The 17,532-nt window shown below is 44.2% G+C and overlaps 1 protein-coding gene across 1 annotated transcript in view; it reads right to left on the minus strand.

Moving 5' to 3' along the window:
• Positions 1-17,532, minus strand: part of dok7b (docking protein 7b) — a 105,379-nt gene that overhangs the window by 12,561 nt on the left and 75,286 nt on the right. Inside the window, exons 6-8 of the mRNA XM_061728320.1 lie at positions 13,337-13,456; positions 7,657-7,764; positions 6,515-7,416 (exon numbers count right to left, since the gene is read on the minus strand). Coding sequence (XP_061584304.1) covers positions 6,515-7,416; positions 7,657-7,764; positions 13,337-13,456 — 1,130 coding nt within the window. The remainder of the gene's footprint in view (positions 1-6,514; positions 7,417-7,656; positions 7,765-13,336; positions 13,457-17,532) is intronic.

A 17,532-nucleotide genomic window follows, 5' to 3' on the forward strand; every position in this document is an offset into this window, starting at 1 on the left:
TTACCGAACATTTGGTACATCACTACCTAAAATAATTGTAAATTATTCTCATAACACCGTTTTCTGTATGCGTTCCGGAACCTGTGCCCGTCTCGTCATCCCTGCGCTGTCATATGCACTTTGCGTTCCGGCACCTTATGATTTACAAATTAAGCACTGGATAGGGGGGCGGACTGGAAGTAACGTCTACCGGAAATTGCGTCTCCCGGAAGAAAAACAAACTTAGCCGCTTAGCCGCTACAGCTTTGAAAAGCTCAACATTTTTATGTTTCCTGCTGTAGCAGGGCGAGTGCTACGGGGGCCCGACCGACAGGACAGAGAGGACACGGAGTTTCAGTTCACAAACTGTTTTTATTTCACCCAACACCAACACACGTGCTTCAGCTCCTTCACAGCAGACCAGAACCTTCTCCAGGAGCAGCCCCTTCTCCCAGCAGCCCTGCCTTATAAAGGCAGGCAGGGTGGAGAGGTTGATGGGACACAGCTGTGACCCATCACCTGAGTGATTGCTGCTCCTCCACCCTGCCACACCTGCCATCTGTTCTTTTAATTATTTCCAGGTCCTCCAAGCTATTTATTAAATAAGTGTCTCTGCTCTTGACCAGCGTTTACTGCGTGCTGCCATCTTGAAACTTTGTTTGGAAAACAAGCCCAGCGCGGAATATAGGTGTCATGGAGACAGACGGGCGAGGGAACGAGCAGCGCAGAAAGACCAGAATTAATTTAAAGAGGAATGAATGTATACATGATCGCGGAATTATTCTATTCGGATTTAAAATCGGAATAAACCAGCCACTTACTTTGGATTTAATTTTAATTCGAAATGGCCATTTTCATTAAGAATTAGGTGTTTACATGGTAATTTTTACTCACTTTAAATCGGATTTAATTTTAATTCTGAATTAAAGAGGAATTAAACTTCCCATGTAAACTCACTGAAAGATAACCAAATGAGTGTGTTCTGAAAGGTACTTGTTTTCTTATATAGACGGGCCAATAGAAGTGTCTCTAGGACTTTCGTGAGGTGTGATTTTATTTTATTTTTTTAAGTCAGTCGTTAAGACCAGATGAGATTTCTTTAGTACTGGTACTGGTACGTTGTCTTCCACAGCAAAGTGGCACCTTTTCTTGACTCAGATTAGGCTTGAAGAGGTGCTGCAGAATCCCACATAGACCCTTTTTCAGCCAAGGTCATATAATGTTGCGGTGCATCTTGGCAACAGTAGTGGTTTTGTTCTCCAGCAGTTGTGTCTGAAAGACCAGGTAGCAAGTGGTTAGCAGGCATTGAACAAACTGTTCCCAGCATCAACATGTCTGGTTGTTGCGTATACGGTTGTATGAATAGCTACCGGTGGACTAAAGTTTTAAAGGATTCCAACAGGATCATGGCCATTTCAGAGCAACCGGTAGCGTCTGTTGGTGCAGGCGATTAAACATGGACTGGGATGAGGACATCATAAAAAATGCTTGCGTCTGCAGTGCCCACTTTATATCAGGTAAGGTTATCTATTTATTGTTTGATTTCACGGGAAAGCCTTGTTTACATTAGTGATCGTCTCTATGATGTTGAATAATAATCAAATGTAGCTACGGTTTGATAAGCTGGCGTTAGATTTGGCTGGTGGCTTGCTAGGCTAAGCAAACATGTTTGTGTTTTTATTTTTGCAGGAAAGGCATCATTGGACTCTAGTAGTCCTGTTTTTTTGTTATCTGTATTTATGCACACAAAACAAAGCCAGAAGGTGGGAGGATTTCTCATCAGAGACGCGCTTCCAGCCTGTGGTGCATCCTGATTCGTATCGCTCACTTCACAAAAGGAAAGCAGCAGCCTCCTGCACAAGATGTTGACACATCTAGACAACTTAAAGTGATTTTACATTTGTAAAACATGTATTTAGTCCTACTGTTCTTAAGATGAAATGCATTTTAATAAACCTTTCCACATTGGCTACGACTGGTGTGTCTAATGGTCCTTCCCCCTGGAGTACGATTAGTAGTAGCCTATTGGCGCTTTTCCACTAGTACCTACTCAGTGCGACTCGACTTGCCTCGCCTCGCCCCGGTTTTGCACTTTTCCACTAGGGGTCGAGGTGGTGGAGGCGTGTCGAGTTGATACTTTTTCTATATCTATTCTGCCAATGTTCTAAGCGGCTAAGTCGGCTGCATGTGACGTCATCACACTACAGGCCACCGATTGGTCAGGGGGCGGGGCCGTCAGACGTTTGAATCAGGAGGTGGATATCAGCGAAAGAGCGACTCGCGGCTTCTTCATTTTATTCGACAGGCAATGGCAGCGCAAAAGTCTGTTTGGTGATCCAACTCTGAGGTGCAGATGTTCATAAACCTGGTGCTGAGGAGATAATTAAAAAGGGATCTAGACGGGCGATAAGGAACAACCAGATCTACCAGGAGCTCTGTCACTTCATAGCTGCTCACAGCTTCAGCTGACTTTTCAGCAGCGCCGAGACAAACAAACAAAAAAAAAACATTGCCGCTTTTAGCTTCTCTCGCTCTCATTTTTTTACTTGATATGGAACACAAGCCACAGACCCAGCAGCACATCTATCAATCTCCTCCAGGTTCTACATCTTTAGTGTTATTTTCATCTCAGTTTAGATCACACAATCAAATACGTCACAGCAGCTTCGCTCCAATCCCACCTACTTCACATCTGGGTGTCTAAAAAGAAATGAGGGCAAGGCGAGTGGAGGCGAGACGAGGCGTGGCGAGTCGAGTCGCAATGAGTAGGTACTAGTATAAAAGTGCCATATGTGTTAGTAGACGTTCTGTACATGACCACAGGGAACGTGTTCACAAGCATCCAGTTACATCCAGGGTCGTAATATCTCTCTGGTGTACATGCTCGGTTTCTCCGTTAAAGGTATAGTCCGTAATGTTGGAGAGCTAGCAAGATTTGAAAGTGGCACCTCCTCCAAGCCCCGCCCCCTCCTCCCCCTCCCGTCAGCGCTCCGTCCAAAGCCACGCCCCCACAAACTTTTGGGAACGCGCATTTGCAGGAGTCGAGTTTTCCAGGACATTTTGGACAGCACATTTTCAACAAAACTACCCCATGTCTCATTCACCTGTAAGTGAGGCCGGTTTTAGGGTGGGGCAGGGGTGGGCTGTTCCCACCCAAACGTGCGTCCTGCCCACCCAATCAAAGTTATGGGGATCCTTTATTTTTTTATAAATATAAAAAAATATCACAGAATATCTGTACCGTTTCTGATTGGGTGGGCAAAATGAGCACAACAGAGAAGAGTTCAGAACAGCACACAGAACACACTGAAGGCTGATTTATGGTTCCGCGTTACACCAACGCAGAATGGTGCGCGTCCTCGTACTCTACGCCGTAGGCTACGACGTACCCTACGGGGTAGCTGTGGCAACAGAGCCTGCACGGCACCGCAGCACACCACCACCCGCACCGGCGCTCTCCGCCCTCGCCGGGATGGAGACGCCTCCATCCCCACGGACCCCACGGTCCGTGGCAGACCCCCAGTAGCGGACAACCTGCGACGCAGAATTGCACTTTGGCTTTCTTTTTTTAGCCTTTTTAGCAGGGCGAGCAGTTGCATTCTACGTGACGAGTGCACGCATGGGACAGAGGGTGGCGTGGGTGGGACTTAAAATGAAGGCATCTGATTGGTTCTTTCCCCCCTGCCAATCCTCTGGTCCTCTGACCAATCCGTGCCATTCGGTGCGCAAAAAACAGATTGGTCAGAGTTTTTACAGGATTAAAGCTGTCAGAGAGGTCGGATTTTTTTCTTTCCTTTTTCTGAACACATTATTCACTGGCTACTCTCAGGATGGAAGGACCATTTGACCCAGTATAACAATAAATGTTTTTGAATACGATTACAGACTATACCTTTAAATAGGTATATATATATATATATATATATATATATATATATATATATATATATATATATATATATATATCTGGCCACCGTGTATTTGGCCACTTGCTAACGTCTTCACCCCACTCACTAATAGAACACGGATCTGGAAGTCGGACACCATTTGTCAAAAGCCAACTTGTTAAGGTAACGTCTGCAATCTTTAGTTGATGATCCCCTTGTATAGCTTGACAAGCTGTTCATCTCCATCATACTTCTGTTGCCAAAATGCGCGTGGATACGTTCTACATCATCATTGTTTACAAACACAAAAAGGGTCTGTAGCTGGTCTGCACAAGCCTTCAGGACTCAGGTTTTCAGGACTTTGTGTCTCGGACTGACGGAAAACTGGATTTTGGCAGACACCGTCTGCCCTCCCCTCACCAGTGGACGCCGAAGGAATGGACATTGAGAAAGTGGACTCTTATAAGTACCTAGGTGTTCAGCTCAACACCAAACCAGACTGGACTCACCACACTTTGCCCTTTGGATTCAGTGAGGGAGGTGGGTGACAGGAGAGTCTTGGCTAAAGTGTACTTCATGCCCCCACCCCATGGTGAACTGACAGAACTGAAGAGCAGTTAAGAGCTTTTTTCTCAGAATTGTATTTTTTTTCCACACATATACATCACACAGTCACCAAACTGCTCCCATCACTGTCTTTACTTTCCTGCTTTTTCATGTCCCACTCTTTCCTGGTCTTTATTGTCCCACCATAGGTGATCTTAGTCCTCTTTGGGAGAATTATTTTTACCTGTCTTACGCTCAATACGTGAGAATTGAGAGCCTATAAGATTATAAGAATATATTTGATTAATCAGTAATCAGTCGATTAAAGATTGACAAGCACATAATGGAGGTTAGAATCAGGTAGTGCAAACCTGATTAGCATTACAATTTGTAAACATAGGGCCAAATCCACAAAAGGATTGCGCTGCTTTTGCGGCCGCCAAACCGGTGCAAATGAGACAAAAAGAGAGCGTCTAATTCACAAAGCACCCGCAAAGGGCGAATTGCTCCACAAACTGCGCTGCCAAGCAAATAGTGGCAGTCTGCGCCGGTGCCATTTGCATGCATGCAAATTAGGTAATATTCATACATTCGGCGCAAAATTGCCCCCTTTCTATAATAAGCCTCAAATAAGCCTCATTGCAAAAAGCGTCTTATTCACAAAGGCGCTATTTGCCACACGCAAAAATAGTGGAGCAAATACCGTCTTTTGGAACCGTGTACTAACTGCGCGCAAACTCCTCACTCCCCATCTTTCTGTTTCTCTCTCTCTCTTCAATGTCATTCAAGCCTGTGTGATACTGAATGATATTAAGGGTGAAATCTATAGTCAGACATGACTGTACACAGTCAGATCAAGTGGGGTTGTGGACTTATCTCGGATTTAAAAATAAAAATAACAGGAGCTCAGGATTCATCCATACAGTAAAGGGGCTGCTTTATTACAAACAATTCCACCATATAAACATATAAATCTAGAATGTGTGTGTTTAACAGCTTAATAATGTCATCACATATCACAACATATATCAGACTTAAAATAATAAGATAATAAAATAAAATAGCACTGATCGTGTCCCTCTGTGTGAAGCTCAGTCAGTCAGGACTCTGGTGCTGCTGCTGCTGCCGTGGTGACATGCGGGGAACCTCCTCACACCCATCGCTTTAGGACAGAACAAATGAGGGGCTGCGTTTAGGGCGCCCCACGGAGTCCCTAAAGGGACTCAGATTTTTTTTCATATATATGAGTTTTACGCGCGCGTGAAACCTTTACGTGCAGGTGTATGGTGCCTAAATTAGGGTCCCGCGTTAAAACGACGCAGAGCCTACGGCGTAGGGTACGCGGCGACGCGCACCTACGGCGTAGGCTCTGCGTTAAAGGAACGCAGAACCATAAACCCGCCCTGAGCAGCTCTGAGGGGAGACGGGAGAGGAGGAGGAGGAGCGGGGGGTGAAGCGGGGCTGCGGGGCCGTTTTCGTATCGCTTTCATACAGTGTCTTGATAATTTGCAATTTAAGGCTGAGCCTACCGTTAGTTTTTAAACTGTAAAAAGTAAGGGGAAAAAAACATGATTTTGAAAAGACGGGGGGACGTGTGTCCCAGTCCCCGGAGGGGGGGGGGGGGGGCAAAAGCATGAGTTTGAAAAGTGGGGGGGGACATGCCCCCCCTGTTCCCAGTGGAAATTGCGCCCTTGCGCCTCACAGCGTTTTATTTTCACTCGCTTTATTTTTTATTTCTGCAGTTTTCATTATGGACCAATCTGTGTGCTGAAATATGGAGAACACTGGAAAAAGCTCCGCTCACTTACTGAGACAAGGACAAATTGCACTCAGCCGCAAAACTTTATGGGTGTGTTTGCCCCGGTATATCATTAGAGCAAAATCCTTTGTGAATAGGACCTTAAAGCGGGGCAAATTGCGGGCGCAAATGCAGCGCAATTCACAGCGCTATTTGCGGGCGCAATCTGTTCTTTGTGGATTTACCCCATAGTGTTTAATTTCATTACTTAATGGAAATGTTAGAGCATAGACAAAACACACATAAATACATTAATTTTGAAGCTTGAGAATGAGTGAATGCAAGTTTGTGATACTGCCATTACCTGTAGTTCTCCACAAACCAGGTTTGTAGGAAATGTAACGGTTGACGAGATGGGTATCCCCTCACTGTACACAAAGGGTGGCCTCTCACTGCCCCAGAAGAAGGAACCCTGCATCATTGCCTGATGGTGAGTCTTCAGCTCGCACTGCCTTTTGTTTAACATTTGTTGCTGACTAACACCTTGACTTTCAGTGCTCTTGCAGTCCATGCCAGGTGAGGCTTCATGTGCCGATGGTTCCCTCAGTGACAGAGATTGGAGCAGAGTCCTGGGGGTATCATACCACATTTTGAGCTGGCTGGGGTTCTGGTACTCTTCTCTGTGTCTATGAGATGCTTGAGAGACACATCTTGGTGAGCAGGAGCAAGAAGAGATGACAGTAGAACTTGGCCCAGAGGTACATATTGGCTGAAAAGGTGACGTTGGAGGTGTTTGAGGAGGAGCACATACAGGTGAAGAGAGAGGATGAGCAGGTGTAGAAGGACTGATTGAAGAGCCTAATTCCTCTCCACTTCTTTCATTGGCCATGTCCAGACTCCCAGTATATGAGGAGTAGCTCCCAGAATACAATGATTGACTCCCTGTTGTGATCCCAATCCCACTGTCTAATGAGCTCTGCCACCCGCTGTCATGGAGGCCGCAGGGATGGAGCTGGATGGATGTTGAAGAGCTCCCAGGGCCTCCCATCAAAGCATCATATAGCATGTCATCTGACTTGGTCAAAGCCTTCAACGTGCAAGAACTTGATGCTGTGTCATCGGAGATGTGCCGTCTGCCTGACAGCTCTAGCCAGAATGGAAGTCTGCTTCCATAGCTTGTATCTGATTGACTAGAGGACGAGCTTGACATGGTGTTGTCATCCCCAGCAACACATGTGCTGCAGCTGGAAGTGGAGGCTGAAGACACTGAAAAAAGTTGATGGATCCAATTATTTTTATGTCACCCAAGATAGAATCACTTTATTTGTGTAATTTATCTAAATTTAGCTGCTGTTGTTTGTGACAGTCCTACATTTTCTACACACAAAAGAGTTCAGTTCTGACAGTCATTGCATCAGTACACCCCCAACAGACGAAGCTACAGTGTAGTCATGATTAACATGTTGGTTGATGGTAAGCTGAAGTGAAGTTTACAGCTTTACATACCCGTGCTGCTTGCCAGGCTACACTGAGATAACATGCTCAGTCTTTTCTCCAGCTCAGAGGTCTCCTGGTTGATTCGTTTCTCTGCTGAGGCAGGGTCAGCCTTTTGATCTGTTTACATGTGAGTGTACAGAACATATAGACATGCACAAGCAAAGAGCAAAATATCAATATCATGTGATACATTCAAAGATGTGACATTCACACTCGTTAAAGAAACTAACACGTCAGCTGATTTATTAACTACAAAGAATAATAATACTCTTATGATAAAATATCCTCATACCATATTCAGATTTTTCAGCTTTTTGTTGTCATATCAGAAATACAGTAATTTCATATCCTGTACCTTGCTCATGGGAGATAACTTGAGCTAAAAATTGTGATGATGGGAGTATGCTAAGGTCAGTTAATACTTTGAGAGATAAAGTACCTTGGTATGGAAATCTGCCTCTTTAACATCCTTACCTATTCTGTGTTAGGAATGCATGACAGCTATGGGCAATAAACCAAACAACTAATTACAAGGATTTTAAAAGTTAATATTCTACCTGCAGCCCTAAATATACATGTATGGAAGATTGGTTTTTATGCATCAGCTGCAAGATTGTGGAGCAAATAAAATCTAGTCTTGTTAAAATTATATAAACATACTGTATTTAATTTTATTGAAAGGAACAAGTAAAGAAATGTTTCTGACATATTCCTTGTTTTAAGTTATAATTTACAATTGCCCACAGGTCTCTGATAAACTTACAGACTGTCTTACTGATGTCTGGACCATGGCATTGTGAAACATAAAACATATATATATATATATGTTAGGGTTAATGTAGAAAAACGGCTATTTTGCAAACTAGCCGGTCAATGTGTAAATTAGCCGGCAGGGCGGTGATGAATGTGTAAAATAGCCGGCTAATGTGCAAAATAACCGTCAGGGCGGCCGATGTAGAAAAACGGCAGTAGCCGGTTAATGCTGTGGATGTGTCAGACCCGACACTTTTTCGGGGAGTGTAACGTTAGGCTTCTTCAACAGCCATAAATAGCCTTGTCAACAACAAGCATGTGCAGCATATGGGCTTCTTCCATTGGCTGCTACGCACCAACTGCACTGATTGGAGACTGTAAGTGACTGGTTTGAAGCGCGAATTTCATCCATTCAACTGAACTGTAGGCTATTCTGTAGTGTAGTAACTGGACTCTATCTACCAAATGAATTACGTTTGCTTAGTTTGTTTTGGTTTCATCAATTTGTACAAATGGAGGAGGAGGAGAGACCTCATCTCATCATGTGCGCGCTTCGGGTTTGCGCGATTCGGGTTTAGGAGCTTTACCTTCCATGAGAGAGACGCAACAACTGCTTGTCTGTTTTGGAGGTGCAAAGAGAAGGTGGAATAGATCTTTCCTCACAAAGACTGTCACACTGGTAGACACTGGTAGAGGTGTGCCCAAATTCAGAGCGCACTCCACTGCGCTTTGCCACCTCGGTGGCGCTCTATTCTGGGGTGCCAATGACGTGATCTGTAGTTTGCATTATTCGTTTTGGAATACTCAATTTAGGAATATAGAGCATGGGATTTGGACTCAGAATAATTGTTATCATTGCCACGGCATGCCACGATCAGCTCGAGACAATTGTCGGGCGGTCACGTCGAATGTAACGGCTCGCCCTGCTAAAAAGGCTAAAGAAAGCCAAAGTGCGATTCTGCGGCGCAGGTTGTCCGCTACTGGGGGTCTCCCATGGACCCCCAGTCCATCAGTGATCAATAACTGATAAATAATTGTTTTCTCCATCAGATTCCTCTCAACTCACCATCGACACAAACACAGTCCACAACAAGATCAAACTGTCTGACGACAACAGGAAGATGATGTATGTGGAGGAGGATCAGTTATATCCTGATCATCCAGACAGGTTTGATTACTGGGATCAGCTGCTGTGTAGAGAAGTTCTGACGGGTCGCTGTTACTGGGAGGTCCAGTGGAGCGGACGAGTTTCTGTAGCAGTGAGTTACAAAAGAATCAGCAGGAGAGGAAACTCTGATGACCTTAGTGTTTGGAAGAAATGATCATTCCTGGAGTCTGAACCATCATCCAGGTGGTCAGTAACGTGTCTGTCACAATAACAGAGAAACATCCATAATCTCCTCATCTTCATCTTCATTCTCTGGCAGAGCAGCAGTGGACGTGGACGTTCCTGCTGGAACTCTGTCCTTCTATGAAGTCGCCTCTGACAGACTGATCCAGACTGATCCCCACAGTGGAGGGATCAGTAGCGATGGAGGCGTCTCCGTCCCGGCGAGGGCGTAGAGCGCGGGTGCGGCTGGCGGTGTGCTGCGCTGCTGTGCAGGCTCTGTTGCCACGGCTACGCCATAGGGCTAGGCCGTAGCCTACGGTGTAGGGTACGCGGCGACGCGCACCATTCTGCGTTGGTGTAACGCGGAACCATAAATCAGCCTTCAGTGTGTGCTCTGTCTGCTGTTCTGAACTTCTCATTTTGCTGGGACGTCGGGACCCTCCGCCGAGACACAACTTTTACGGTATGCGTTCATTGTTGTGTCTAAAAATGATGCGCAGTGCCCACCCAATCAGAAATGGTACAGATATTCTGTGATATTTTTTTATATTTATAAAAAAATAAAATTATAAAAAAAATAAAGGATCCTCATAACTTTGATTGGGTGGGCAGGATGCACGTTTGGGTGGGCACAGCCCACCCCTGCCCCCCCTAAAACCGGCCTCGCTTACAGGTGAATGAGACATGGGGTAGTTTTGTTGAAAATGTGCTGTCCAAAATGTCCTGGAAAACTCGACTCCTGCAAATGCGCGTTCCCCAAAGTTTGTGGGGGCGTGGCTTTGGACGGAGCGCTGACGGGAGGGGGAGGAGGGGCGGGGCTTAGAGGAGGTGCCACTTTCAAATCTTGCTAGCTCTCCAACATTACAGACTATACCTTTAAGCAGCATTTTCCTTTAAGATGGCTATAGTCTAGGTCCATGTCCAAGTGGGGAGGCATTGCAGCTGAGATGGTTGTGCCACATGTGCCAAAGAGGCTCATATTGCGGTGGCGCAGGCGTGTTGGTGTGTAAAGGTGGCAACAACCTAGCTTCTGGATCTCTGTTTCTTGAGTGCAGCTGATGCTAATGTGCAAATGCAAAGTTTCTTCACATCACTATTGGCGCTTTTCACTAATACCTACTCAGCCCTGCTCGGCTCGCCTCCACTCGGTTTGACGCTTTTACACTAAGGGTCTACCGAGTGCCGAGTAGATACTTTTCTGTAACTACTCTGCCGAGGTTCTAAGCGGCTGGGTCGGCTGTATCTGACGTCATCACACTACAGGACACTGATTGGTCGGGGGTTTGGGAGTCAGACGTCTGAGTCAGGATGTGATATCAGCGGAAGAGCGACTCTGACGGCTTCTTGTTCATTTTATTCGACAGGCAATGGCAGCAGAAAAGTCTGTTTGGTGATCCAACTCTGAGGTGCAGATGTTCATAAACCAGGTGGCTGAGGAGAGAATTAAAAAGGGATGTAGACGGGCGATAAGGAACGACCAGATCCACCAGGAGCTCTGTCTCTTCATAGCTGCTCACGGCTCCAGCTGACTTTTCAGCAGCGCAGAGACAAACTAAAAAAAATTAAAAAGCGTCGCCGCTTGAAGCTTCTCTCAGTCTCATTTTTTAACTTGATATCGAACACAAGCCACAGATCAGCAGCTGTGATCTTCTTTCAGATCACACAATCAAATACGTCACAGCAGCTTCATCCAACCCTCCTACTTCTGCTCAAGGTGCTGAATTGTAGTGGAAACCAGGCCGAGTTGAGTCGAGCTGAGCTGAGATGAGTAGAGCCAAGTAGGTACTTGTGGAAAAGTGGCATACGTGAGGTGTCAGCTGTCATTTGCTAACTTAGCTATTTTGGCTAATTATAGCTTCTTCACAGAAGTGAATGTTGGGGGGCCTGAGAGCAGACTGGCAGGCCAACACTACAATGAGTAATGTCTTTAAAACAATGAATATTGCAGCCAGCCACTTTGCAGCAGTTGCCTCATGTGCCTTGAACTGCATAGAAGTGGCTCTCTCCACGAGGGGAGGGGAGGGGAGGGGGGGTGGGCAGAGCTGTAGGATTCTTGCCTTGGGACTTCACTGTAAATTGGAGAACACAACATTAATCCACATGTTTTGGCTCTGTCCGAAGTTAAAGGGGTATTGGAGGCTATTTTCGAAGCTCTCTCCACGGTGTTAACAGTTAAAATCCACCCAAACCCTCTTGTGTCTATATTTGGGATTATTCCTGATGGGATGAAGCTACCTGTAGGGGGACACAAAGTAATGGCTTTTACCCAGTGGTGTAAAGTAACGAAGTACAAGTACTTCGTTATTGTACTTAAGTAAGATTTTTGAGAATTTGTACTTTTATTGATACTTTCATTTTTCTTTACTTTTACTTTTACTTCGTTACATTTTCAAGGAAAAAATCGTACTTTTAATCCGCTATATTTAAAATTGGACACGTCGTTACTCGCTACAAATTCAAGTCTTACATTAAATGAAAATGTAGGCTATTGCCATGAGAACAGCACAGCGGGGGCTGATTTATAGTTCCACGTTACACCGGCGCAGAGCTACGGCGTAGGGTACGTGGCAACGCACGGAATGCCGGAGGAACCGCCGTCGCGTCGAGGACCGACGAGGACAGAGCAGCAGTCGACGCATGTCCATGGGCACCATTCTTTCATTCCACCCCAGTGTTTTTGGCATTTAAAAGTTCAATCAGTTCAAGAGTCTCCTTCATCCTCCTTCACCTGGGGTTGCTTAATTTTGTCACTGCATACTACAGGCTGGGGGTGTACCTGTCAGTGGGGCCAATGGGTTACAGCAGCAGTGATGAGCAAAGGGAGAAATTAAAATGGGGTAATGGAGACAAACGCTAAAGGGGTCAGAATAATATCACCATTATTTAGAGTTGTAAGCAAATTCTTGGAATAAAGCCACTTTCGACAGCATGACAATGTTGGGACTTCATTTCTTTGCAATCCTTTTGAAAAGAATTTTGTACTTTGAATTTTGTACTTTGTACTTTTTACTTTTACTTTTGTACTTAAGTACATTTTACACCATGTACTTTTGGTACTTTATTATATTTAATTTGAGGTACTTTTATACTTTTACTTAAGTAATGTTCTTAATGGGTACTTTTTACTTTTACTTAAGTAACTTTCAAGCAGAAAATCTGTACTTTTACTTAAGTACAATATTTTTGTACTTTTTCCACCTCTACTTTTACCACCCTTCTGGCAAGCCGCCTGATACTTTTGGAGTGGAAGGAGGCTGTCCCACCTTCAGTTTCCCACTGGATAAGGGATGTGCTGTCAAATCTGAAACTGGAGAAAATCAGGTATACACTACATGGCTCTGAAAAGAAGTTTCTTAAAGTGTGGAGACCTTTTTTGACTTATTTGGTTGCTGATGTCTCAGGCCTTGTCAAGCTGCTTCTACAATCCGTTTTAGTTTTCAACTATACTGTGTTTCACTAAGTGCCTTGTAGTAATTGGTTTTCTCACCCTGGACATTTTTGTTATACATATGTTGTAAAATTTCAGTTTGTCAAGTTTGCCAAGTTGTTTGGTCAAGTTTTAGATGATCCTGTTTTTAGTTTGTGTGTTTAGGAAAGTATGTTCACCTGGCTGGTTTGGTTGTAGGCCATGTAGGCGCCTGCTGGAGCTGACGCCTCTGACAATACAGTCAAATAAGAAGCTGATCTGCTCCCCTTCTGAACAGGAAAGGAAGAAAACACCAGCCCCTGGAAGACAGCATGCCAGTGAAATACAGAGTGAATATCTTGATTTATGAATTACAAGCATATGCTAAGAGGAAAAAGACATATGCTAAGAGGAAAAAGACAGTATGGGAAAGGGCATAAATAGTATAAAAAAAGCACAACATAGCAGAGCTATGAAGTGTTGAAGCAAATAGTCTCAATATTGAGTAAAAATCCTATTTTTGAGCAAGACTGAACAATATTCACAGAGGTTGAAGAATAAGTAAGCAAGCAAGTTTAAGAGATTAAGTAAGTTTTGTAAGTAAGTTTTCATAAAACAACTCACTTTACCTACTAGATTTTACTGAGTATGCACACAGTGCTAAAATATACTTTAAGAGGGCCATATAGCCTGAAAATATATAGACAGACTTTACTGATTCTCAAGAGAGAAAAAAACTAAACAAATTAGACTATGTTCATTACACTGTCTATGTACTGTATGTATGTATGTATGTATGTATGTATGTATGTATGTATGTATGTATGTATGTATGTATGTATGTATGTATGTATGTATGTATGTATGTATGTATGTATGTATGTATGTATATATGTATATTTGCAGGTTATGTGTTCCTTTTGAGTCCATGACTACACCCAGATTTCGAGCCTTATCAGTAGTTGGTAGTTATGATACTTGAAGCTGTGTGCTGACTCCTAAACGCTCTCCTTCTGGTCCAAAAATAACTATTACAGTTTTGCTTTGGTTGAAGAAAATGATGGCACATCCACTAAATGATTTGTTCTCGGCATCTACTCAACACTTGTATGGGCTCACCTGGTGACATTGTAATGTGCAGTCATTTGCGTAGTTATGATAACTTATCGTGTTGTTTATTATTATCTGAGCTAGCGGAAGCATGTAGATGTTAAATAGGAAGGGTCCTAGGATAGAACCTTCGGTAACTCCACATGCAATTTTTGTTGATTCCAATGTAAAATTACCTATTGACACAAAGTTATCCCTGTCCTTTATAGGGGACCTGTTATAAAAAACAAATTTTCTCTTGCTTTAACATATATAAAGTGGTCTCCCCTCAGCCTGCCAACTCAAAGAAGGAGGAAAGCAACCAAATTCTGCAACCAATCCGGCCGGAGCTTCCGCCATTTTTTCGTAGCGGTGTATCGTGATGGCATCTGTTTAAACTAGACATGCGATTTGCTCTGTTGTTGGTTGTAAAAACCAACGCAAATGTCTGTATTCTGTCTTTGTGCCCTCCCCTGCTACGCGTCATTCAGGCAGCCAATAAGCACAGTGCCTCATTATCATAGCCCCGCCCACTCAGAATCCTGCATAGATAATGAGGTTAGAGACTGGGATGCTAAAGACATGGCTCAGAGGCTGAATTTCTAATTTATTTAGCAAAAAAAAATCAAAAGCTTGTTTTTAAGACATTCAAGGCCTGTTTAAAATAGGTATTAGATGCCATAATAGTTCCCCTTTAAGTAAGATTCAAACCAGTTAAGTACTGTGCCAGAAAGTTTAACCCAATTCTCCAGTCACTCTAGTAATACTAATACCATGGTCAACGGTGTCAAATGCTGCACTGACGTCCAAAAATACCAGCACTGTGGTTCTTCCACAGGGGACACAGAACCTGAGGGGCCGGCTTCGGGAAAAAAGTCGAAATGTTGAGAAAAAAGTCCAAATGTCGAGATTAATGTTGAAATACAATTTCGAGAATAAAGTCGAAATTTCGTGAATAAAGTTCGATTATTTTGTTCATGTAATTGGGGCAAAGGGAGTTGCCGCCAAAACTATGTGGTGAACCTAGAACAGGTCTTTTTCATGTTTTTATTCATAAAATGTAAGGTTTTTGAGTTGTGAAAATAAAATATTTCAAGTAAATTAACGTACTTTTGCTATTTGGATCAATCAAGTCTATTGGTGTGGTTTTGAAAATGTGTGCATTGCAGTTAATTTTTCTTGGGGATGATAACCCCAATGGTTTGTTCTGATCCACATGACTAATACAATAACAGCCTCCAGGTGGCATTGTTGTGTAAACCCAAGCGATGGTACCAGTTGTAATTTAGAAACTAATGGCGCTTTTCCACAAGTACCAACTCACCCCGACTTGGCTTGCCTTGACTTGGTTTTGGCGCTTTTCCACTAGGGCTTTTCAGTAAGTACTCTGCCGAGGTTCTAAGCGGGCTGAGCTGGGCTGAGCCGGGCTGTATCTGACGTCATCACACTACGTGCCAATGATTGGTCAGGCGGTTGGCCAATCAGACAGAATGTGGGCTTCAGCTGAAGAGCGGCTTTGACTGTAGCTTCTTGTTCATTCTATTCAACCATCAATGGCAGCCCAAAAGTCAGTTCCGTGGTCCAGCTCTGACGTGCAGACATTCATAAACCTGGTGGCTGAGGACAGAATTCAAAGGGAGCTAGATGGGGTGACAAGGAAGAAAAAGATCCACCAGAAGCTTTGTCACTGCATGGATGCTCAGGCTACCAACGGACTTTTCAGCAGCAGGAAGACGAGCTAAAAATAATTTAAAAGCCTCGCCTGAGGCGCAGTGTGGCGCAGTGTGGCGCAGCTGGTAAAGCAGCTGTCTCACAGCTACAAGGTCCTGGGTTCCTGCCAATTTCTGCCGGGGACGCTGTTGGTGCTGAGTGCGTGTTAAGTTCCACCATGACTTCAGCACCGACACAGTCACAGTCCTATGTGAACATGGGAAGCCTTAAAGCTGAATTATGGTTGGCACTACACCAATGCAGAGCACACGCGAGCGCTAGGGGGGTGCGACCTTTTCCTGAATGGTTTATCCGACTTTTACGGTCACAGTGAATCAAAGAGATAAGGACAACTATTGTGCAAAAAAACAAAACAGAAAAAATCACACATACACGAAGAAAGAGCGCTGAACGTTCACTACTGCTTCACGAACCAGAACCAGAAATGCGTTGCTACCAAGCGAACCAATCACAGCCCTCTCGGTCTGCGTTGGTCTGCGACCACTTGACGCGTAGTTACAATTTGTGGGAGGTGTGAATGTAAGTACTCCCCAGTTGTACCTGATAACAAGCTGTCAGACCCCAAAAGAGGCATGGAACATGCTGAAAGGACATTTTGAGAGAGTTAAAAGAAAGCTTAACTGAACATTTGAAGAGGATTAAGGAATTTACTGATCAGCTTGGAGCAATAGGTGCTGTGATTGAGCAGGAAGACCAGATTGTAACCCTCCTGGGCAGTTTGCCATCAAGCTATGCTACAATTGTCTCTGCACTAGAAACAAAGATGGACAGTTTGACACTGCAGTTTGTTCAGCATTGATAAATGACGAGCAAAAGCGAGTGCAAGCTGATAATGATGGTGCTGCATCTGGTGGTGCATCAGCCATGTCAACACAGGTTTGTGGAGATATGCAGCCTAATTCTAAGGCAGTGGGAGCTGACAGATCAAGCTCATTCAGATGTTACAAGTGTGGGAAAGAAGGTCATATAAAGCGTGACTGTCCAAGTAGAAAAAAGAAAAACAAAACCCACAAGGCCAAAAGCATGATGTGTGAAGATGCTGAAGACTCATCTGAGACATACAGTGATTTGTAATTTATTTATTTATTTCAAAACAGGGACAGTGCATATAAGACATTAATCTTTTGCAAGAGAACCTGCATTGTGCCAGGTTGTAGCAACTTGCTATTTTCCACCTGTAGTCCCTGGGCAGGTTGATGGAATACTACATAAAAATCAAGTCACCATCAATACAGATGAAATGCGAACACCAGCTGACGAAGCCTCTCTCAACAAATCTACTAGAGAAAGCGGCAGAATCAGAAAGAGATTCACTTGGTAGCAAAGAGATATGGATATGATGAGTTTGCGGACATGGTCACTGCAATCATTCTGCCAATGTGTGTTGTGTGACAGAGCCAAGCACGCTGAAAGAAGTGTTAATTGGAGCTTAACAAGCGAATTTCGGGAGCAGGACCACGCCTCAACCACGCCTCCTCCGGCACCACGCCTCTTCCGGCAAACCTTCAAATACCAGCCTAACCCTCACTTCCTCTTCGCTCTCGTTCTATGCACGCTGGCTCTCGGGCAGCACGTC

Source organism: Cololabis saira, chromosome 1 (genome assembly GCF_033807715.1).
Source record: "Cololabis saira isolate AMF1-May2022 chromosome 1, fColSai1.1, whole genome shotgun sequence".
NCBI classification, from domain to species: Eukaryota; Metazoa; Chordata; class Actinopteri; order Beloniformes; family Belonidae; genus Cololabis; species Cololabis saira.